Below are 22,110 nucleotides of genomic sequence, written 5' to 3'. Positions count from 1 at the left end.
GCCGCTGCCACAGTACATACCTTCCATCAGCTGCGCCGGGCCATGCCGCCTCTGTTTGTTATTATAGCGTGCATGTGAGCGCGGGTGCTGACATCTGTCGGCGGCCAGGCCAACTACACGATGACGTCACAGTCGGCGGTGCAGCCGGAGCGGATCCGCCACGCCGAGCCGGGCCTGAGCCAGCAGTCGGGGCCCGTGCACAGCTCGGACGCCGTCCTCCAGATGGTCGACGTCGGCGACGGCCTGGAGGGTGAGTCCCCCCTCCCGGTCCACCGTCACACGCCGCCGTCACGTGACGCGCTGGGGGTCCGGCCACGGCAGAGGTCACACCCCTGCTCTCCCCTCCCCCCACGTGGTCCTGGTTCGTCACCCCCCGGTCACGGGCTGGCGGGGGCTGGTCACGACTTCCGCAACGCTCTCCCCCGTCACATCTAGTGCACTGGTCCGGTAGCGACTACAGCGCAGAGGTGAGAGCGACCCGCACAAGGTTAGGTCAGGCGGTGGAGCGCCCGGTGCCGGTGGGAGCGGCGCCGCCGCGGCACACCTGCCTGCTCCGTCCCTTAGTGAGGTGTCGCGGAGACGGCGCAGGGGTCTGTGGAGGACGCTCCTAGCCGCAGCAGACCCGTTTGCTCCGTGCTATAATCAGGCGTCGCGGAGCGGCGCGGGGGTCTGTGGAGGACACCCCTAGCCTGAAGCTGCCTCTCTGCGGCGTGTGATGACGCCAGGCCGGGATGTGGGCCGCGGCTCTGATGACGCCGTAGCCTTAGCGGGGTCCGTAAAGGACACGTCCGATCCCAGTAGTCTGGACTGGGTGCTATTAAATGTGCCCACCACCGATCGGTAGGGGTCCCACTCCCGTGCCATTAAATGTGCCCACCACCGATCGGTAGGGGTCGCACTCCCGTGCCATTAAATGTGCCCACCACCGATCGGTAGGGGTCCCACTCCCGTGCCATTAAATGTGCCCACCACCGATCGGTAGGGGTCCCACTCCCGCGCCATTGTATGTGCCCTCCACGGATCGGTAGGGATCCCATTCCCGCAGCATACATAGGCGTCAGTGTTGTCTGTGCTACGACGCCACATACAGCCAGCCCCCAGGCGTAACTCGCCGCCATCCTCCCACAGCGGGCAACCGCAGCTCGGTCAGCAGCGAGGGCTTCTGCGAGCCCGAGGACCAGGAGGCGGCCGCGGCCCTGGCCGACGGCGACGCCAGGGAGAGCGGACCCTCCGACAAGGTAAGGCCCGGCGCCGGCTCCCGGCTCCGGCTCCCGGCTCCCGGCTCGGGCAGGCGGGCTCTGGCAGGTGCTGACGTTCTGGTGACGAACGCTCGGCCGCCAGAGCAGCTGGAGGCCGCTAGGTGGAATTTTGCATTGTGTTGGCCGTGGCGAAGGATAATGGCATGTGGCTGGGACGCTCAGACGAATATCCTCGCTCGCTCGGACGAATGGTATCGAGTCCTGTGATTGATTGTGGGATTACAGTAGCGATCTCGGTTTTGTCGTGATGGCCGTGGTTTGGGGATTACGGGCATGGGGACGTGGAGGCCATTTTGCGCCCACTGATCGGCATTGGCCAGACGACAGATTCTATCGTTAGAAGAGCCGAGCGCGGCAGGACAGCTCGCGGCAGCTTGTGTCCGGAGCAGGCCTGGTCACCCCCTCCCCCCCTTCCCCGCTAACGGCGCGCGCGGCCGTCGACAGGAGCGGGTGCTGAGCGCGCTACGGCCCGTCACCGACCACTGGGAGGTGCTGTTCGCGCGCGCCGAGGGCCTGCACGCGCACGGCTTCACACGTGACGCGTGCCGTATCGGCGTGACGCTGGCGCAGCAGCTGCTCTCCAGCCCGCCCGACCTCAGCGTCGACCCGGCGCTCAGCCAGGCCAAGGTCAAGAAGCGGCGCGGCGTCAACCCGCTCACGCACCAGGTCAGCGGCGGCCACCGGCCACTGGGCGGGCTAATGGTGCACACGGGGGCAGCGGGCGGGGCTGGTGGTGAACACCAGGTCAGCGGCGACTGGGGTGGCGGGCGGGGCTGGTGGGGAACACCAGGTCAGCGGCGGCCGCATCCGAGCGGGCGCTGGTGGTGGGGGACGGCGCGGGAAGGAGTGTCTTGATCTCACCGTAGGCGTGTGGGAACGGTTTGCTGAGGGTGTCGGGGGGATGATATTTGCACAAAAGGCTTCATTGTTACGTGTTGACTGGCTGTGTTGCCCTGGTTACATTCGGAAGATCAAGAACAATATGGTATGTAGTACCAAAAACCAAAAGACGCTTGCTGTTCTGTTGGACCTCCCTGTAAGACGGCGGCAGTCGCGAATGTGCGCGTCTGTGAGCTGACGGGGGTGCTGGTGCGAGCGCTGTGTCTCTGACACCGTGCGCTGACCGCCGGCGCGCCTCGGCCCAGGTGACCTGCCTGGCGTCCACCACGCTCTCCCGCTGCGGCTTCCTCTGTACGGTGCTGTCGGAGGAGGCGGAGCACCACCACCTGGCCTTCCAGGTCGGCCTCTACGGGCTGGAGATGAGCAGGCCGCCGGCCTCCACCAAACCGCTCGAGGTGCGTACACTGACCCCGGCCATCGGCGGCGCGGTGCAGCAGGAGCTCCTCCGGTCTGGGGCCGGCTGTCTGCGCTGTAAGCACTGCAGCTGAACTGCACTAGGCTAGGCTGCAGGCGTATTCTGCAGGCGATTTTGTCGGTGGTTCACACAATAGAGCCGTTCGCATCCTCTGCGTGCGTCCATTCCAGTCGGCTCATCGACGCTCGGTCCCGGCGTCTGCTGCGTTTTTAGCCCTGGCGACTGGTGCTCCGTCGCACGCTGCTCTCGTCCGTCACGCGCCATCCTCTGTCCAAGCGGCACCATTGTGACGTCTTGTCTGCTCTCTGCCGTTCCTACACCACCCCTGACGTCTCTGTCGCCTCCTCTGACGCCCCTCTGCTGACGTCGCCCCAGGTGAAGCTGGCCAACCAGGAGGCAGAGCTGCTGCAGCTGCTGCGCCGCATCCCGTTGTCGCCGGCCGAGCTGCGCGTGCTGCGCGAGCGGGCCGAGGCGCTGCGCGCCGGCCGGCTGAAGACGCGCGGAGAGGCGCTGGTGCCGCTGACACTGGCCAACCTCATCTTCGACGCGCTGGTGGCGCCGCAGCGTGAGTTGACTGACGGCGCGATGGGGCAGGACAGAACAGGACGGACAGGACAGGACAGGACAGGACAGGACAGGACAGGACAGGACAGGACAGGACAGGACAGGACAGGACAGGGCAGGGCAGGGCAGGGCAGGGCAGGACAGGACAGGACAGGACAGGGCAGGGCAGGGCAGGGCAGGGCAGGGCAGGGCAGGGCAGGGCAGGGCAAGGAGAAACTGGGTGTTGGCTGTGAGACAGAAAGGTAACTGGAAGCGTTGTGGGCTGCTGACGACAAGAGCGCGTCTCGCTGTGTTTAGAGCGGGTTAAGACTTGCGGCGTTCGCACGGCGACGTGCCCGGCCCCACTGCTCTGTGTGTGTCCTGCCCCGACCTGAACGTGCTGTCATCGACCTTTCAGCGGGTTAGGTTGTCTCCAGTTACGTCCCGGGGTACATTAGAAGGGCGTGTGTGTTGTGTGGCTCTCGCCGCCCGCCGCCAGTCGCCGCGCCTGTGGCGGCGCATCTGAGCGATGTGCTGTCGCCTGGGTAGCGCCCGGCTGACCGCCGCCAGTCGCCGCGCCTGTGGCGGCGCATCTGAGCGATGTACTGTCACCTGGGTAGCGCCCGGCTGACCGCCGTCTGTCGCCGCGCCTGTGGCGGCGCATCTGAGCGATGTGCTGTCGCCTGGGTAGCGCCCGGCTGACCGCCGTCTGTCGCCGCGCCTGTGGCGGCGCATCTGAGCGATGTGCTGTCGCCTGGGTAGCGCCCGGCTGACCGCCGCCCGCTGTGGTCGGCAGCGGTGACGCGCGGCGCCGCGGCCGGCCCCGGCGCCGCCAGCCACCGGCAGCCCGGCGACGAGGAGCTCGGCTTCGAGGCGGCCGTCACCGCGCTCGGCCTCAAGGCCAATGTCTCGGAGGCCGACCACCCGCTGCTCTGCGAGGGCACGCGCCGACAACGGTGAGGCTGTTGGGCTGGCAGGCGAGCTCCGTCTGGGGTTAGAGGGAGGGGGAGGGAGGGCTGGCGGACGAGCTCTGGAGCCGAGCTGTCTGAGGTCATGAGGGGGAGGGGCTGGCGGGTGAGCTCCGCGGGAGTCAGAGGGGCTGGCGGGCGAGCTGCAGAACCGCGCCGTCTGAGGTCGGCGGGCGGGCGAGCGAGCTCCGGAGCCGAGCTGCCTGAGATCAGGGGGTGGAGCTGAGCCGCTCCGCTCAGGCGGCGCGCCCTCACGCGTTCGCCGGCGCCGGCCGGCGCGCTCCAAGCTGACGCGACTCTGCTTCCGCCGCAGCGGTGACCTGGCCATTGTGCTGCTGGTGCACTACAAGGACGACCAGGAGCGGCTGGCCAAGATCATGGACCGGCTGCTCGACAAGGAGGTAGGCCTGCCCGTCTGCACGCGGTCGCGCCGCCCACTCCTCCGCCCCAGTGTCGCCGTGCAGAGGCTGTCGGCGAGCTCTCCCGGCTGCTGTGGTGGGAAGGGGCTGGTTTGGGAGGGCGCGTTCTGGGCACAACGAAGAGCGAGGTTTTGGGAGGCTGCCTGTGCTGCGCGCTAGTGGACGCGGTGCGGCTGGAGTCGTGGAGATAGTGATCTATCCGTTGTCGTGTCGTCGGCTCCTTTCGTGTCGGGAAAGCATTGCTGCGCCTGCAGGATCGGACGGTATTAGTTCTGGCGACAAGTCAGCGTAACGGTCATGTCTTGCGTGTGCGTTGGCATATGCTTCACTTCCCCGCCGTGATGTGGCTGTATGGGCCCCGTGTCGGCTGACCAGCCGCCGTCCCCCGCGCAGGTGCACCGGATGTTCAAGGCGCCCACGCTGAGCTCGTACTACAGCACGCGCCCGCCGCCTCCGGAGCCGCGCCCCGGCCGGCCCGAGGACGGCCTCGAGCGTACCTCGCGGCCGCCGCCGCCGCTGCCGCGCGCCGCCCCCTCCGGCGGCGCTCGCCCCAGAGAGCCGCGGTCCGTACCTGGCCAAGGGAGAGGAGGGGTGGGGGGAGGAGACGGGGCGAACTCAGCACGCGAAAACGAAACGGATCGGCTTATGCTGGTAGATTATCTTCAACATGTGCCATATCTCATTTGTTCTCTTTCAGTGCGTTCATATCTCATTTGTTCTCTTTCACTGCGTGTGAGGCAATGTGGAGAGTAAGCAGTGCATCTTTTCTCCGGCGATTATTGACATGCGATGTGTGGTCCGCTCTGTTCCGTGTTCCCGTCCGTGCGTGACGTGACGTGACCTGACGTGACCTGACCAGACCTGATGTGACCTGATGTGACCTGACCTGACCTAACGTGTCCTGTCCAGCTCTGACGTGGCCTGACCTGAGCTCTGGCCTGGCCGGCTGCCGCAGAGGGCCGATGGCTGACCGCGAGCGGACCACAGACACGAGCAGCCCGCCCTGGGAGGAGGGCTACAAGCTCTGGGAGGCCAAATTCCGCTGCACCAACCTCAAGACGCACCGCAAACACCACAGCCAGGGCATGGCCAGCATCGACAGCAGCGCGCCAGAGACGACCTCCTCCGACAACTCGCCCACCCTGGTGAGACTCACCTCCTCCGACAACTCGCCCACCCTGGTGAGACTCACCTCCTCCGACAGCTCGCCCATGTTGGTGAGGCTCACCTCCTCCGACAACTCGCCCATGTTGGTGAGACTCACCTCCTCCGACAGCTCGCCCATGTTGGTGAGGCTCACCTCCTCCGACAGCTCGCCCACCCTGGTGAGACTTACCTCCTCCGACAGCTCGCCCATGCTGGTGAGGCTTACCTCCTCCGACAACCCGCCCATGCTGGTGAGACTCACCTCCTCCGACAGCTCGCCCATGTTGGTGAGGCTCACCTCCTCCGACAGCTCGCCCACCCTGGTGAGACTTACCTCCTCCGACAGCTCGCCCATGCTGGTGAGGCTTACCTCCTCCGACAGCTCGCCCATGCGTGAGACTTACCTCCTCTGACAACTCTCCTACCTTGGTGAGTCTCACCTCCTCCGACAACCCGCCCACCCTGGCGAGCCCCTCCTGTAGGCCGCACCGCCGGCGCGGCTGGGACGAGGAGACGCTGCCCGGTGCGGCGGGGGTGCCCCCAGGGTTGTTTGACTAGGGGCAGGAGGCTGGCGCCGGCGGAAAAAGCTGGTGGAGAGCGAGACACCTTACCATTCACACTTCCCCAGATTGTATAAGTCCGGGATTCAATGGGTTCCATGTTAAGGTGGCGGGGGGGGGGGGGGGGGCGGGGCACAGTTGCCTCCCTTCCCTCCGGCCCTGGCGGCGCCTATGCCAGACGGTCGTCTGATACGCCGACGGCAGTGGTGGCGTGCCGAGCGGCTGGCGTCGTGGCTGTGAGACCCCATCACCTGACCGCCAGCTGTGCTCTGAGGGTACTGGTAGATGTCAACTACAGCTGCGCCGTGTCGACATTTTCCGGACGCACCCGGGTGTACAGCGTGGAGGCAGGGTGCTGGACATTTGAGCTGTGGAGCACACGCGATTGAGAATGAAAGCAACTGTTTGCAAGTGGTGGGAACGTGGTAGAGGTCATCAAATGTAGTTACCAAAGCTATACATATTTCCTGTCCGTGATGACGGCTGATTGGTCCTACTTCCTGCACAGTATTACGTCAGAAGCGTTGCAGTGCTGGCTGTTAGCTTGGATGAACCTGTTCTAGATTGGATCATTTGGCTTGTCAGTCGTGCAAAGGTGCTTAGTTTTTGTCAGTCTGGTTTTGGCTGCAAAAGCTGTGCTATCCGTCCGACACACCAGTAGCTAACCATAACAGGTAAAGCACAATCTGTCAAGCACGGCCGAACGGCGAGTTATGTGCATCTACTGGCTGCAGTGCGCCGGTGGGCGCTGCCTTTGTTTTGCACGACCGGCCTGTGACGTGTCTTCTCTACGGTGGGAAAAGCGACAAGGCTGGTGTTTTCCGTGGATCTGGAAAGGATCACTCCAATGTTGTCTTATAACCACGCAGCTTTTGAACCTTATGTGCAAATGTCTTATTTAAAACAGGCCCCTCAGCAGTCAGCTCCCATTGATTTGGTAAAAAAGGGTATCCGCTTTCAGAGATCTCTGATCAGCACCGCTTTTCAGAAACCTCTGGAAAGCGGAAATTGAGTAGATTTCAGTTATGCTTTGTGATGCCCCCTCCCCCACAGTGCATGTGGATGACGCTGTATTGAAGCTTCATCGGCGTACGGCGATGTCGACCGGTCCCCCCCCCCCCCCGCACACACACCCTGTATTAGAACTTCACCGGCGTACGGCGATGTCGACCGGTCCCCCCCCCCCCCCACACACACACACTGTATTGGAGCTTCATCGGCGTACGGCGATGTCGACCGGTCCCCCCCCCCCCCCTACACACACACACTGTATTGGAGCTTCATCGGCGTACGGCGATGTCGACCGGTCCCCCCCCCCCCCACACACACACACTGTATTGGAGCTTCATCGGCGTACGACGATGTCGACCGGTCCCCCCCCCCCCCCCCACACACACACTGTATTGGAACTTCACCGGCGTACGGCGATGTCGACCTGTCCCCCACACATTATGTGCTGCGCTGCGGCCGCCGCGGGCCGGTTCGGCGGGCGTGGGAGGGCGCCGCCGCTGACGTTTGGCGCCGTGCCGCCAGGTGCGCCGCTCCTGGGTGAAGCCCAGCGGGCCCGGCAGCGACTCCGGCTCGTCCGGCAAGTCATCCGACAGCGTCGGCAGCAGCAGCAGCGCCGGCGACAGGGAGGCCGCCGCCTCAGCGCACGTCAGTGTCACGGCTGGCGAATGGGGGCGACGAGCCGCCGACGGCGGCGGGTGGGGGGGGGGGGGGGGCAGTTTGTTTGGAGCTTATAGAGGCTTTTAGTACTCCACGGCCGTAACTGGATGTTCACGGCTCGTGCTTTTCCAAAATAAATTTCTGACTTCGGCACAGTTTTGTTCGAGGATGTGGGCAGACTATGATACACGTATGTGACCCGTGCATGACCCGTGCGTGACCCGTGTGTGACCCATGTATGACCCGTGCGTGACCCTTGCGCGGCCCGTGTGTGATCCGTGCGTGACCCGTGTGGCCTGTGTATGACCGGTGTATGACCCGTGTGTGACCCGTGCGTGACCCGTGTGGCCTGTGTATGACCGGTGTATGACCCGTGTGTGATCCGTGCGTGACCCGTGTGTGACCTGTGTGCGACCGTGGGCCGGCAGCCGGTGCGGCCTCCGGACACGTCGCCGGCGGCGGCGCTGCGGCCGTACCCGTCGCTGACGCCCGAGAGCCTCATCAGCCGGCACAGCCTCAACAGCAAGGCGGCGCGGTGAGTGTGGCGGGGCAGGTCTGGAGAAGGCGAGGAGGACCGGGGCCGTGTGGTCAGTGGAGGCTGCATTCTGACAAGAGTAAGTCAGATTTGTTGGAGACGGGAGCCGTGGCAGCCGCCGGAAGGTGTGCGCGGAGACGCCGCTCAGGTGTGCGACCGATCGGCTGCCGCATCAGTCTGGGCTCACTGACCGCCCGCTGTCGCTGCGGCAGGTTCAAGGGCAAGCGGGTGTACCCGTCGGTGCCGAACCAGCCGTCGGAGGCGGGCGCCCACTTCATGTTCGAGCTGGCCAAGAGCGTGCTGTCGAAGGCGGGCGGCAACAGCAGCACGTCACTCTTCACGCAGGTGGGACGCGCGAGAGGAAGTGGTCGACTGAAGGACGTCGAAACTGATCTGCTGCATGGACTCGTGAATCGTTCATGAAGCTCACACGCACTCATTGATGCTCGGCTCGCATCAATGGTGCATATAGTGCCAGCTGCCTGCGCAGGAAGGCGAAAATATCGGAGCATTTCTGTCTGTGTTGTTTCCTCGGCTCCAGCTCCTGTCCCTGCTTGTATCCCGCACTTCCCTTCCCTGCCCCGCCCTGCCCTGCCCTGAGCCTGCCCTGAGCCTGCTCCCGTTTGTTCTGTTGTTTCCCTGCCGTATCATGCCCTGCACCCGCCCCTGCCCTGCCCCTACCCCTGGCCCTACCCCTGCCCCTGCCCCTGCCCCTGCCCCTGCCCTGCCCCTGTCCCTACACCTTCACGTGTTCCTGCGCATGCTTCTCTTGCTCATGCTGCAGCGCTTCCTTGCCATGCTATTCACTCCGCCTAATGATAGAGGCTGTGCACCTGTCGCTGGCCATTGAGACTGCACCTGTCGCTGGCCGTTGAGACAGCGCACCTGTCGCTGACTGTTGAGACTACACCTGTCGCTGGCTGTTGAGACTGTGCACCTATCGCTGACCGTTGAGACTGCACCTGCCGCTGACCGTTGAGACAGCGCACGTGTCGCTGGCCGTTGAGGCTGTGCGCCTGTCGCTGACGGTGGGCGTGTCCGCTGTTCCAGCCATCGGACGCCGGCGCCCATCGCGGCCCGCACCGGGCCCTGCACATGTGCGCCTTCCAGATCAGCCTGTACGCGCTGGGGCTGCACAACTGCGTGACGCCCAACTGGCTGAGCCGCACCTACTCCAGCAACGTCAGCTGGATCACCGGTACGGCGGGGCAGGGGGCAGCGACCGGGGGCGGGCGGGGCAGGGGGCAGCGACCGGGGCGGGCGGGACCTGGGCGCGGCGGGACCTGAGGCGTAGCGAAACCGGGGGCGTGGCGGGACCGGGCGGCAGGCGGGCTCGCGCTCCCAGACCGTGGGAATCGATGGAGATGCCCAGCCAACATGAGGATCGTGAATTATTAGATGGCTGGGCATTTTCGGATGGGTGTGATGTACTGCTTGTTTTTTGCGCTTGAACATTCATCTCGTATATCGGTGCGCTCAATGATTTGTGTGTGTTAGCCTGTGCTTGGGACCGAGCTGGCCGTGTTTGTCCGTTATCTGGCCCGTCGATCGGCGGCGGGTCATGGGTTCGGTGTGGCCGGCGCGTCAGGCCGGTCGTCGCCCCGTCCGTCGTCACGTCTGGCGCACCCAGACGACATCGACAGGTGGTCCCGCTCGCCGCCGGCCGGCCTTCCCACGTCCGGCCGGCTATTTATCGGTCTGGCCGCCGTGCAATGCTAATGATGTTTCGCCGCTTGTTCGGCCCGGCCCGATTGTGTTGGGAGCGGTGTCGCCGCGCCCGTCCGACGACAGCAGTGGCGATCTCACTGGATCCCTGCTGCTGCATCTGCGGCGTTGTCATGTGGGGCGTCGGCCGTCATTAGCCGGCTTGTTCGGCTCGGCCCGATTGTGTTGGGAGCGGTGTCGCCGCGCCCGTCCGACGACAGCAGTGGCGATCTCACCGGATCCCTGCTGCTGCTGCTGCATCTGCGGCGTTGTTATGTGGGGCGTCGGCCGTCATTAGCCGGTTTCGGCGCGGCCGCCTCTCCCCCGCCGGTGACGCGGACACCCCCCGACCCCGGCTGTCCTCAAGCGGGAGGTGGTGGCGCGATAAGGTGGCCGCAGCTGCAGGGGCGCTTATGCAAGCGTCGGCTGACGACGGCCGCCGGACGGGCGCGGCCGGGATCGCTCTTGGCGGCCGGCCTCAGCGCCGTGCATCATCGTCAGCCAGCCGCGCCGCCGCCGGCTCCCGGGGAGGCCTGTCGGTGACCGCGGCGGGGTGCCTGTCGCCGCTGCCGTCAGCGCCGTCCGACCCCGGCAGCGACGGACATGCGGTCCGGGGGCAGCCACCGGCCGCGCTGACGCCGTCTGCGGACAGCCGGTCTGTGTGGGGCCGCGCGCTCCGCTCGGCCGCCCGGGCGGGCCGGGAAACTGCGCCCGGCTCAGCTGTCTGGTGGACATGTGTGGACGCGGTGCATGATCCTGACCTGACCCCTCCGGCGCGCAGGTCAGGCCATGGAGCTGGGCGCGGTGGCCATCAGCTGTCTGGTGGACACGTGGGAGGGCCACCTGACACCGCCCGAGGCGGCGCACATCGCCGACTGCGCCAGTCGGAGTCGCGACGGCCACGTGGTGCGCGCCGCCTCCGGCCTGACGCTCAGCATCCTGCCGCACGCGCACGCGCTCAACCAGAATGAGATCCAGCGCGCCCTGCTGCAGGTGCGTGCCGCGCCGGGGCCGCCGGCGCCGCCGTCATGGCGGCAGTGTTCAGAGGTGGCGCGTCGGAAGAGCGCCGCCTCGGCCGCCGCCGTTCGCCCGGGTTGGGATGGGCGTCGCGGCCAGGCAGGGTTTGCTCCGCTGACGCTGACTCTCCGTGAGCCGCCGTGGTGCGGTTGATGGGAGAACTTTGCCCCAGTGGGTTAGCGGGGTTGTGTCTGGGGGTCTTCACGTGTTATGTAACGTGGCGACGCTGCCCCGCCGTGGTGGATGTTTCCCCTCGCCGCCGAGGGGTCGCAGCGGCGCACGTGGGCGACGAACTGTCGCGCCCATTTACCTGGAACCCACGGCGCCCGTCACGTGCCACCGGACGAGGCTGCCGCGCTGACGCCGCTGGACCGCTTGCAAGGCGGAGACTGGTGTGTGGTCACTGAGTGTGTCAGCTCTCCAGTGTGGCACCGCTGGTTTGTGGAGGTCGCCGGCTGTGGTCCTAGGAGCGGTGTCACGCGCTGTGCACTGACCGTGTCGCCCAGTGTGGGGGGCCATTCGTTTGCCTCCGCATCTCCGCTGACCCCGTGCGGAGGGTGACGTGTGCTGACCTGACCGCGCCCCGGTCTCTCTCCGTCCTGTCAGTGTAAGGAGCAGTCCAACGAGCTGCTGGAGAAGGCGTGTCTGGCGGTGGAGGGCGCGGCCAAGGGTGGCGGCGTCTACCCGGAGGTGTTGTTCGACATCGCCACCAAGTGGTACCAGCTGTACGAACGGGTGCGTGACGGGACCGGGCCGGCTGGCGACGGAGCGGCGGCTGCCGGGACCGCTGGGTGGGACCGTGGGACCGCGCCCGCCCGCCCGCTGGGGCGGCGCCGAGGTGCGCTGCTCTGTGGAGGATCTGACGAGCGACTTGGCGCGCTTTATGTGGTGGGAGAGTACGCGGGATTCGTGGGCCGCTGCCTCCGGCGTGGCAGGTACACTTCATAGTCAGCACATGCGAGCGATGACGTTGTGGCGTCTGTGCTCCGTGACCGGGGTACATTAATAAGGCGAGGCAACATTTATAGAATGTTTTCAGCCTTCAGCTGATGCGTCGGACGGAATGCTCGTGTATATGCGATTTCTCCCCGCATGGATTCATGCCGTGCTCTCTGTGGTCATTCTGGCCCCAGTCCAGCGGCTGCTCGCGCGACCGCACGCGCGCGCGCACACCCATGCCGCGAGCGTGCGGTCGGTTGCCATGTGGGCGTCGCTAGCATCTGACTGTCCCATCGCTAGAGACTGGGACGCTGGACGTGGCCTTTGCAGACGTCGCCAAAGCAGGGCGGCTCCCACGACTCTGCCGAGGACGTGGGGCTGCTGGAGTCGCCGCCGCCGCCGCCGCCCCACGGCGTCATGGAGCCCCCTGCACAGGTGGGACTGGACATTACAGGGCGTCAGGGGGCCCGCGCTGGGGTGGGACTGACATTACAGGGCGTTAGGGGGCCCCGCGCTGGGGTGGGACTGGCATTACAGGGCGTTAGGGGGCCCCGCGCTGGGGTGGGACTGACATTACAGGGCGTTAGGGGGCCCCGCGCTGTGGTGGGACTGACATTACAGGGCGTCAGGGGGCCCGCGCTGGGGTGGGACTGGCATTACAGGGCGTTAGGGGGCCCCGCGCTGGGGTGGGACTGGCATTACAGGGCGTTGGGGGGCCCGCGCTGGGGTGGGACTGGCATTACAGGGCGTTAGGGGGCCCCGCGCTGGGGTGGGACTGGCATTACAGGGCGTTAGGGGGCCCGCGCTGGGGTGGGACTGGCATTACAGGGCGTTAGGGGGCCCCGCGCTGGGGTGGGACTGACATTACAGGGCGTTAGGGGGCCCCACGCTGGGGTGGGACTGGCATTACAGGGCGTTAGGGGGCCCGCGCTGGGGTGGGACTGGCATTACAGGGCGTTAGGGGGCCCCGCGCTGGGGTGGGACTGGCATTACTGGGCGTTAGGGGGCCCCGTGCTGGGGTGGGACTGGCATTACAGGGCGTCAGGGGGCCCGCGCTGGGGTGGGACTGACATTACAGGGCGTTAGGGGGCCCTTTGCTGAGGTAGGACTAGCACCCTGGAAGGGTGTTTTGGAGGCACAAAGAGGACCGGCAGTTGCTGGTTGTTACCGATCCTCCACCCGAGGCGGGTTTGACCCCTCCACAGAGCATGCAGTCCTTGCTTGTGTGGGGCTGACGCCCCCACAGGGTTAACACTAACACCAACACCTCCCCTCAAACACCTGCTGTTCTCTGGGTGAGCTCCCGGGTCCGGCCGGCCGCGGCCCCCGGCGTGTGGCGGGACGGCTGGGACTCGATCGGCGCCTGCACTGGGTGGGCTCCCGTGGTTCGGCCGGCCGCGGTCCCCCGGCTTGTGGCGGGACGGGTGGGACTCTCGATTGGCGCCTGCACTGGCGGTGCTCGTGGTCGGACGAGGTCCTGTGCCCAGATGTGGACCGGGGTGCGACTGTGCGTGTGAGTTCGTCGTAAGTGACTTTACTCTTGTGTTGAAGAACGTGCCGGGGAGGGCGTGTTGCATGTCACCTGGCTTTTGTTCGTCCATGCAGCGGTGATGTGAACTGATGGCCGACCGCACGTCTATGTCCCTGTGTCGCCTGTCCTGCCGTGCCCTGACCCGACCTACCTCGCCCTGCCCTGCCCTGACCTCACCAGCCCTGACAGTGCCCTGACCTGCCCTGCCCTGCCCTGTCCTGCCCTGCCCTGACCCGACCTACCTCGCCCTGCCCTGACTCTGCCCTATCCTGACCTCAGCAGCCCTGCCCTGCCCTGACCTGCCCTGACCTGACTCGACCTACTTCGCCCTGCCCTGACCCTGCTCCGTCCTGACAGCACCAGCCCTGACCCTGCCCTGACCTACCCTGACCTACCCCGACCTGCCCCGACCTGCCCTGCCCTGCCCTGCCCTGCCCTGGCCTGGCTCTGGCCCTGGCCCTGGCCCTGGCCCTGGCCTTGACCTGACCCAGCCATGAGCCTGCCCCTGCCGTGACCTGACCTGATGGTGTGTCGGTGTGTCGGACAGGTGCACCTGAGCGTGACCCCGGGCGCGCCGTACCCGGTGACGTACAGTTGTCTGGCGGCGGGCGCTGCGGCCGCGCAGGTACGGGCCCTGATGCCAGCCGCCATCCGGGCCAATGTGAGAGACGCTGGGCGCGCTGCCGCCACCGCCGCCCGGCCCACCCCGCACCGCACCCACCGGTGGCGGAGAACGGCAGGAGACGGACTGGAGGGCATGCTGACGGGGTGGCTGGGGCGCTGAGGAGTGGCGGGAGCGGGGTGTACGGAGAGCGCCGAGGGGTGGTGGGAGAAGGGCGCCGAGGGGTGGAGGGTGGAAAGCACCGAGGGGTGGGAGGTGGAGGGCGCTGTGGTGATGGCGGGTGGTACGGGAGGGCGGAGAGGCTGGACGGCCAGAGGCGGGCTGGTGGAGGTGCAGTGAGGGCGCCACCTCCGGGCATTTGGCGCCGCACTGGCGATATTGTCACCGCTGTGCAGGCTGCATGGGCTGTGGAGGTACTGCGAGCGGCGTGTGAAGGCCGGGGACTGGCGGCGTGTGGGGATGGACAGCGGCCGTCCGGCTGCTGTCAGGGGTCCGGGCAGGTGCGGAGGCCGCCGGCGTGTGGGGCTGGACAGCGGCCGTCCGGCTGCTGTCAGGGGTCTGGGCAGGTGCGGAGACCGCCGGTGTTTGGGTGACGGTCTTCCTGGCTGGCCGAGGCGGCCGCGGACTGACAGGTCATGCTGCCGGTGCACGTGGGGGCAGCTCGGGTGCGCCGATAGAGGGCAAATTAGTGTTCGACTGAGATAAAAACGAAAACACTGTGTCCAAACGTACACCGTGCGTTGTTTTGTGTAGTTATGGGATGGGAGAATGGTACCACGACTCGAATTCTGGAGGCCTTTAACCAGTGCATAGTATTGTTACACCTGGTGGTACATCGCTTGTACCAATTATAGTAACAGCACGCTGGTGTTGCCGATGCTTACCCGTTCGCGGCGGGCAAGCATTTGAATGGGACTTTCCGTGCCTGAATAACGGAATTCGATCAATCCACAAACTCGGGGATGGCCGGGCGCGGGCCGCGTGTAAATGGCTGGCACGTTTCAACCATCAAACGTGTCCAAACGTTATACGTCAACAAATAAAAGCCCAGCCTCAGTGTCAGCATGACAGATTCCTGCGTTGGCTTGACCCGTGACGTAGTGCAGTGGTGGTGAGACATCGCCGCTGGCCCGGCCGCCGTGCTGACCCGCTCCGGCCCGCCAGGTGGGCGTCAACCAGCTGTCGGTGCAGATGTTCGTGCCGTACGGGCCGCAGCCGCAGCAGTACCCGACCGTGCAGCTCTACCCCACCGTCAGCATGCAGAGCGTGGTGGCAGCCGGCCTGCCGCGGACACAGCCCTCCGGTCTGCCCGGTCAGTACTGCAGAGCGGCGCTCAGACTGCGGACGGGACGCCTGCTGCCGTCACAACCGACTCTGGGTGGGCTCGCTGGGGAGGTGGCCGAATCTGGAGTGGCTGGCTGGAGAGATTGCCGGGTCTCTGGAGTAGCTGGCTGGAGATTTTGCCGAGTCTCTCTTGGGTAGCAGGCTGGAGAGGTGACCGAGTCTGTTCGGGGTGGCTGGCTGGAGAGGGTACCAACTCTGGAGTAGCTGGCTGGAGTTTTCGCCGAGTCTGTCTGGAGAAGCCGGTGGTGCGACAGACTGGCCGGACCTGACTGTGGCTGTGCGCTGGCGTGCCTTCCCCGGCCGGTGCGACAGACTGGCCGGGCGCGACCTGGCCTGACTTGACCTGACTACTCCGCTGTCGGTCCGCCCCGGCCAGCGGCGACCCGGCGCCGCTCCGTCCGGCCCTCTTCGTCTTCGTGCAGCGGTGTTTGACGGGTGACCCGGTGTGTTTCGCAGGCGGCGGTCCGGCTGTGCCCATGTTCTCCCTGCCGCCGCAGTCTCACCCGCACATGGTGATGCTGGCGCCGCCGCCGCCGCCGCACTCTCAGGCGCCACCCATCATGGTGCCGGTGACGCTGGCGGCGGCCGGGCTGCAGCACCGGCCGCCGCCGCCTCCCCCGCCGCCGCCGCCCCCGCCACCGCCACCGCCGCCCGCCCAGCACCCGCTACCGCCGCAGCACCCGCTGGCTCAGGTGAGCCGTTGCCCTGCCCGGCCCGGCCCGGCCCGACTCTGCCTGCTGGCGGCGTCCGTGATGTGTGGCCGTACGCCAGCCAGCGGTCCAATGTTAACCAGCCGTTCACAGTGCCATTCCCCGGACGGCATTAGCACATCGACGTACGCGCTGTTGAGTGCAAAATTGACGCGGACTTAAAACCAAAGTGATGGTCATCAGTTGCCTCCATTGAGGTTGCCCGACGACGTCTGCGTGAGGCCGTCTGGTGCGGGACCTCACCTGCCCCTGGCCCGAGCCTGACCAGCGTGTGGCCGCTCGCTCAGTCGGCCTGCTTGTGTAGGTCCGTGAGGTACCGGGACCTGCCGCCCGATCAGTGTCGCACTGCAGCTGCGTTTGTGCATTGAGGGCGGCCCGCCGGCCGCTCCGGCGCGCCGGTGTAGCCGAGTGTCCGTCAGGCGCGTTGTGCGTCTCTCTCTCTCTCTCTCTCTCTCTCTCTCTCTCTCTCTCTCTCTCTCTCTCTCTCTCTCTCTCCTCTCTCTCTCTCTCTCTCTCTCTCTCTCTCTCTCCTCTCTCTCTCTCTCTCTCTCTCTCTCTCTCTCCTCTCTCCTCTCTCTCTCTCTCTCTCTCTCTCTCTCTCTCTCTCTCTCTCTCTCTCTCTCTCCTCTCTCTCTCTCTCTCTCTCTCTCTCTCTCTCTCTCTCTCTCTCTCTCTCTCTCTCTCTCTCCTCTCTCTCTCTCTCTCTCTCTCTCTCTCCTCTCTCTCTCTCTCTCTCTCTCTCTCTCTCTCTCTCTTCTCTCTCTCTCTCTCTCTCTCTCTCTCTCTCCCTCTCTTTCTTTCTTTCTTTCTCTCTTTCTCTCTTCCTCTCTTCCTCTCTCTGTTGTGGGTCCGCGTGACGCCGGGCCGTCCCTTCCGTCATGCAGCCGGTGCCGCGGATCCTGGGCTCGCCACCGCTCAAGTACCTCTTCTCCACGTACCGTGTGGGCATGCTGGCGCTGGAGACGTTGGCGCGGCGCGTGCACGATGACCGCGCCACTAAGTACTCGCGCACGCCGCCGTACGGTGACGACGTCAAGTGGCTGCTGCAGGTGGCCATGAAGCTGGGTGAGTGTCCGCCGGAGTGTGGTGCTGCGGCTGGGCTGGACTGGGGTGGGCTGGCCGGCCGGCGCCGAGGGAGTCTGCAGCCGGGGCCGGGGCGGCGTTGCCTCCGTCGCCGGCAGAGGTGCGCGGTGACACGGGCAGCGGTGGGGAGGCGGAGGTCGGGTCTGGGGCATTCGGCGGGAGACAGAAGCCGATGGAACAGGCGGAGGTTCGGGAGATGTGGGATGGATCAGTCCCAGCTGTAGCTTTAGTCATCAGCAGATCTTGTCGGATACCGCGCTGTTCACTATGATTTGGTGTTGAAACGAGCGAGAAGTGGACGTCCGCCTATCGACGACGTACGCAGCCCGCTGTCGATCAGCTCTATGCCGCTACCATGCGCACGAGGGGCCCACAGAAGTTTAGGGAGCCTCTTAGCTGACCCACACTCATTCTGGTGGGGTCAGTGTCAGCCGCCTCGGCGCCATTCTCGCGGCAGCGTGCCGGCGGGCCTGCCAACGCCGCTGTAGACGGAGCGCCTGTCTGACCGTAACCGGCCCCCTCCCGTCGTCTCCCCCGTCACCAGGGACGCCGTACGTGCACCAGTTCTGCCTGTGCACCGTTAACTCCGTGGTGTCGCCGTTCGTGCTGTACGACATCGCCGGCGAGGTGGGCTCCTACCTGAGCCGAAACAACACGGCGCCTCCGTACCGGTCACAGGTGAGGTCACGCTCGCGACCCGGCCTGGGCGCCGAGGTCACGGTACCGGGCCCAAGCGGCGAGGTCACTGGCTGGGGCGCCGGGGTCGGTCACGGCCCGTCTCGGGCGCCGAGATCACAGGCTGGGGCGCCGGGGTCGGTCACGGCCCGTCTCGGGCGCCGAGATCACAGGCTGGGGAGCCGGGGTCCCGGTTTCGGGCCGCTGACCGGCCGCTCCAGGAGCCTGTGGCAGACCAGGTCGTGCTGCTGTGCAGGAGGCAAGTTCTATATTGTGGACACACTGATGCCGTCGACAGGTGTTCTGGTTTGCGCAAAGATACGCATCAGCTCGGCGCGCTGGTCGCTCGCGCGGCCGTCATGTTACCCTACACGACGACTTTTTGTGGAAAACGGCGCGTTTAGCAATGGTTTTTGGAGTGTCACTTTCAGCAGATGAGCCGGGGCTTGGTACGCCCGTGTAAGGCCCGCACCCCGTTCGTGGTCTGGGCTGACGCGGGTGGTCCGTACGCGCTGGTCCGTGAGCCCACTGCGGCGAACGTCAGACCGCTGACGCGGCGCCGCCGCCGGCAGATCCTGACGCCGCTGGTGCAGCAGTGCCAGCAGATGTTTCTGTCGTGCATGCACGTGCGCCTCTGCCACGTGACGCCGCCCGAGTACGACGAGTTCGTGTCGATCGTGTGCACGGCGCGGCAGGCGTTTAGCATGACCGCCGGCGGGCCAGCTCAGCTGCAGGTGAGGCTGGGGACGGGCGCGCAGCCGGGGCGGGGCGAGTGCTGGGCCTGCTCAGCTGCAGGCGAGGCTGGGGACGGGCGCGGAGCGGGGCGGGTCGGTTGCCGCACCTATGGGAACACAGCAGCGGAACCAGGGATTCAGGATTGTGACACTGCCAGACACCCGTGGGTTCGTGGTGGGTGACTAAAGCACTCATTGCAATAGAGAGCAACAGGGCGTCGGAGAATATCTGATGTGCGAGCGACGACACTAGCTGACTCGGTTATCGTCGCGGGCATTCTTCAGCTTCTTTTGTAACTAGCAAAGACTGCTCGCTGCGGACTGCTTCTGCTCACCGCTGTTGATCACTGGGCCACTGTTGATTCGGCGCTATGGTACCTCGAGGTCATTAACGTTTCAACGATACCTCAATGAGCACGTCATTTTAAACTTCCTGTGAATGTACCCCAACATGACATCTTGAGTTGTAGTGATCACACGCTTTGGCGCGGCATAATCGGTATGGTGCGAGAAATACCCAGCGTACCCTTCTCTCTAGTGGGTGTTTTTGTTCTGAATTTGAATTCATATTTTGCAGGGCTTCTTGCAAGACAACAGGAAAAACAAGCTGGTCAAGAAAGAACTCTGGTTACGGATCTCCATGGCCCTGCAGCAGCCCCCTGCGTGACACCCGTCCCATCTAGATGCCACTTTCAGAAGTTGTAGTTGTTCGTTTTTCTACTGGATGCCGCTAGTGTGGTCGTCGCCCGTCGGCGCCCCGCCTCCCCGAGAAAAAGCCATCCCATCTTCATCACCTGTATAAAGCCATCTGGCGTCGAGCGCCATGCTGTTCCGGCGTCCACTCGGCCTCACCGATCCATAAGCGTAGCATAGCGGAGCCGACGGTGGCGCCACAGGTCCGTGTCGGTCTGATCTCGATACCCTGAGGGAGGCGCCGTCCCGCGATGGGCGTGGCCAGCGCTGGCGCTGTTCCCGACCGAAGAGCAAAACAGGACGTGCACGGCGAGTCTGAACAGACAAGGCGCAGATGCAGTGGCGCGTCGTGGAATTTCAAGTTTGATCTTGGTCCACCGGATGGCTGCACTGGCGCGCCGGATGGCGCCCGACGTGGGGCCACGGCATGCAGAGTGGAAGAGTTTGACGCAGTGCTGTGGAGTGCCGCTGCGTGACGTAGCATGTCTCTCTTGCTTCAGTCTCCAGTGTGGGTAGGGTTTGGGTTGCTGCAGGTGTACGATGTCACACCTGTCATGCGACAGGGAGTGACACGAGCGTGCGCGTCTCTCAATCAGCCGCGTGTCTGCCGGCGCCGGGCTGTCGGCTGGCACTGCGTTTAACTGGTAGTGAAGAGTAGAAGGACGCGCGCTTGGTGTGAGCATGTCTGTCCGTTTTATATTTTAAATAATATCCTAGCCGTAGCATTTGAATTTGTGGTTATTAGCTGTAGCGCTTAGAGTTGCCGCTCCTGCCGCCAGCGGCTGGCGGCGCCGCGCAGCGGCCGCCGCCGTCGCCGCCGAGCGGCAGGAGGCGCGCCGTGTTCGTAGCCGGCAGTGTGCCGGCCGCTTCCGTGGCCGCATGTAGAGCGGTGGCCAGCCCTGTGTTCGCCTGCGTGTGTGTGTGTCTGCTCGACGCCGCCCCGTTCCGCGCAGCTTGGTCAGTGTTGGCAGCCGCCGGCGATGGACCCCGTCTCCCCTCCGTCTTCCCGTCTGTTCCTCGGTTTCCGACCCCGTCGCGCTGCCCTGGCTCCTCCACCTCTTTGCTCTGTGTCACCGTTTCCTTGGTTGCTGTCGTGCATCGGACGTGCTGCGTCGCCCAGCTGCCCGGCGTCTGTGCGCGGTGTGTGTCACGCCTGTGCGCCGACGCGTTCTGTACTGTTTTCTCCGCGGCCGGACGTCCCGGCTCACCGTCCCGACAGCATCTCCAGCCCCGCCGACCTCGCCTTTCGACTGGAGCGAGAAAGCAGGCGACCGGAGCTAACCGCAACAGACCGGGACTGGCCGGGACTGGACCTGACGGGACCAGACCGTTCTGGTTCTGACCGGACTGGGCCCGATCTGACTTGACCTGACGTTCTAGAACTGGACGTATCACCCATCACTGGTCCTCTGATGGTGCTCTCCGGACCTTTGTCCAGAGCCTTTTAAAGGCGACGAATTATCAGAGTATATTTAGTTGTACATTTTAATTTAACGAATCGAATGCGATTCAATCGCGATTTTTTGTTTTTGTTCAGTTGTGTTGCCAATGTGAACGGTTTTGGCTACTTGATGCCTCATTTTTTGTTTAATTCATGCCTCAGTACCTCGGTGGAAACCGACTGGGTTGTTCATGAGCTCGGCATGTCCATGGATGGCTTCGAAAATTGTGCAACGTTTCACGTAGTGACGTAGTTCAAACATCCAGTGAGGAAGATTGCGAATCCACGCACCTCGAAAAGTCGCTTCGTGGTGAAGCCATCCGTCCGCCCAGTCGGCGATGGCGATGGATTGACATCGGACTAGAAGGCGCAGCATTGAAACCAACGCGATGCGACACTGCGGTGCGTCGGTTTGTAGTCTTGCTCCGTCAACCTGAGCCCAGACGTCCCCCAGAGGCTGGCGCAGGAGGCGTCCGTCGGTTTCCGCCCACGCCGCGCGCTCTGCCGGAGTGACGCGTCGGCGGTCAGTTCGGCTCCAGTGTTCCGAAGTGGCGTGGTTCTCCGCCCGCTCGAGACCCACCCGGTGGTCCTTCTCGCGGTCCGGCCTCGCGGTCCCGCCCGGTCCGTGGTCCGCCGGACCGCCCATCCGTCTCCGAGACCGCCGGTCTCGGCTCTACCTCAGTGCTCTTACGCCTCACACCTTCGGTCGCATCTAGTGTGTAACATCTAGTGATGTGCTTTATTAGTGTGTGGCGCGTGAGCGCGGTGGACGCCGCCGGCCCCGCGTGAGCCGCCGGCTGCTGCACGCCCGGCCAGGACACCGCCGCCGCCGCCGCCGCCGCCGCCGGCGCCGGCGCTCGGTGGACCGCCTTCCCGTCGGCGGCGGCGGCGGCGGTAGGAGGCCGCGGCGCGCGTGAGGACGCCGGGTCCGGTGACCGGGCCGGCCGCGCCCACCCCGCCTGCCGCCAGTATTAGTGTTAAACATGGGGCGGATGTTACTGGAGTGGACCGAAAGAGCGGATCTTGTGCCCGAAATGGACGGCTGGTCAATACACTTGCCGTCGGAAGCCTGCTGGTGTTTGGCGCCTCGGGGGGGGGGGGGGGGGGGGGGCGACTGTGGGCTGCAGGGAACAGGAACTCTCTGGCTGATCAGCCCCAGCTGGCTAGTGGGGTCGGCTGGTGCTCTGGAAGCCGGAGCTGGGCT

At 65.2% G+C, this 22,110-nt stretch overlaps 1 protein-coding gene across 1 annotated transcript in view; it reads left to right on the top strand.

Annotated features, from left to right (window-relative positions):
• Dora (zinc finger SWIM domain-containing dorado) overlaps window positions 1-21,726 on the top strand; it is a 55,277-nt gene extending 33,551 nt beyond the window's left edge. The window contains exons 11-34 of the mRNA XM_037227993.1: window positions 109-250; window positions 1,129-1,238; window positions 1,704-1,925; window positions 2,405-2,554; window positions 2,950-3,139; window positions 3,914-4,073; window positions 4,399-4,486; window positions 4,898-5,067; window positions 5,460-5,649; window positions 7,744-7,866; window positions 8,307-8,413; window positions 8,626-8,758; window positions 9,464-9,611; window positions 10,899-11,110; window positions 11,741-11,869; window positions 12,374-12,508; window positions 14,152-14,265; window positions 15,391-15,538; window positions 16,027-16,181; window positions 16,212-16,262; window positions 17,165-17,345; window positions 17,908-18,041; window positions 18,611-18,772; window positions 19,350-21,726. Coding sequence (XP_037083888.1) covers window positions 109-250; window positions 1,129-1,238; window positions 1,704-1,925; window positions 2,405-2,554; window positions 2,950-3,139; window positions 3,914-4,073; window positions 4,399-4,486; window positions 4,898-5,067; window positions 5,460-5,649; window positions 7,744-7,866; window positions 8,307-8,413; window positions 8,626-8,758; window positions 9,464-9,611; window positions 10,899-11,110; window positions 11,741-11,869; window positions 12,374-12,508; window positions 14,152-14,265; window positions 15,391-15,538; window positions 16,027-16,181; window positions 16,212-16,262; window positions 17,165-17,345; window positions 17,908-18,041; window positions 18,611-18,772; window positions 19,350-19,439 — 3,444 coding nt within the window. The 3' untranslated portion in view covers window positions 19,440-21,726. The remainder of the gene's footprint in view (window positions 1-108; window positions 251-1,128; window positions 1,239-1,703; window positions 1,926-2,404; window positions 2,555-2,949; window positions 3,140-3,913; window positions 4,074-4,398; window positions 4,487-4,897; window positions 5,068-5,459; window positions 5,650-7,743; window positions 7,867-8,306; window positions 8,414-8,625; window positions 8,759-9,463; window positions 9,612-10,898; window positions 11,111-11,740; window positions 11,870-12,373; window positions 12,509-14,151; window positions 14,266-15,390; window positions 15,539-16,026; window positions 16,182-16,211; window positions 16,263-17,164; window positions 17,346-17,907; window positions 18,042-18,610; window positions 18,773-19,349) is intronic.
• Window positions 21,727-22,110: the final 384 nt, after the last annotated feature.

The sequence above is a fragment of the Pollicipes pollicipes genome, unplaced genomic scaffold (assembly GCF_011947565.3).
Source record: "Pollicipes pollicipes isolate AB1234 unplaced genomic scaffold, Ppol_2.1 Scaffold_6052;HRSCAF=7182_pilon_pilon_pilon, whole genome shotgun sequence".
Taxonomy (NCBI): domain Eukaryota; kingdom Metazoa; phylum Arthropoda; class Thecostraca; order Pollicipedomorpha; family Pollicipedidae; genus Pollicipes; species Pollicipes pollicipes.
The sequence above is the reverse complement of the archived record's forward strand: the minus strand, read 5'-3'. Positions and strand labels throughout refer to the sequence as shown.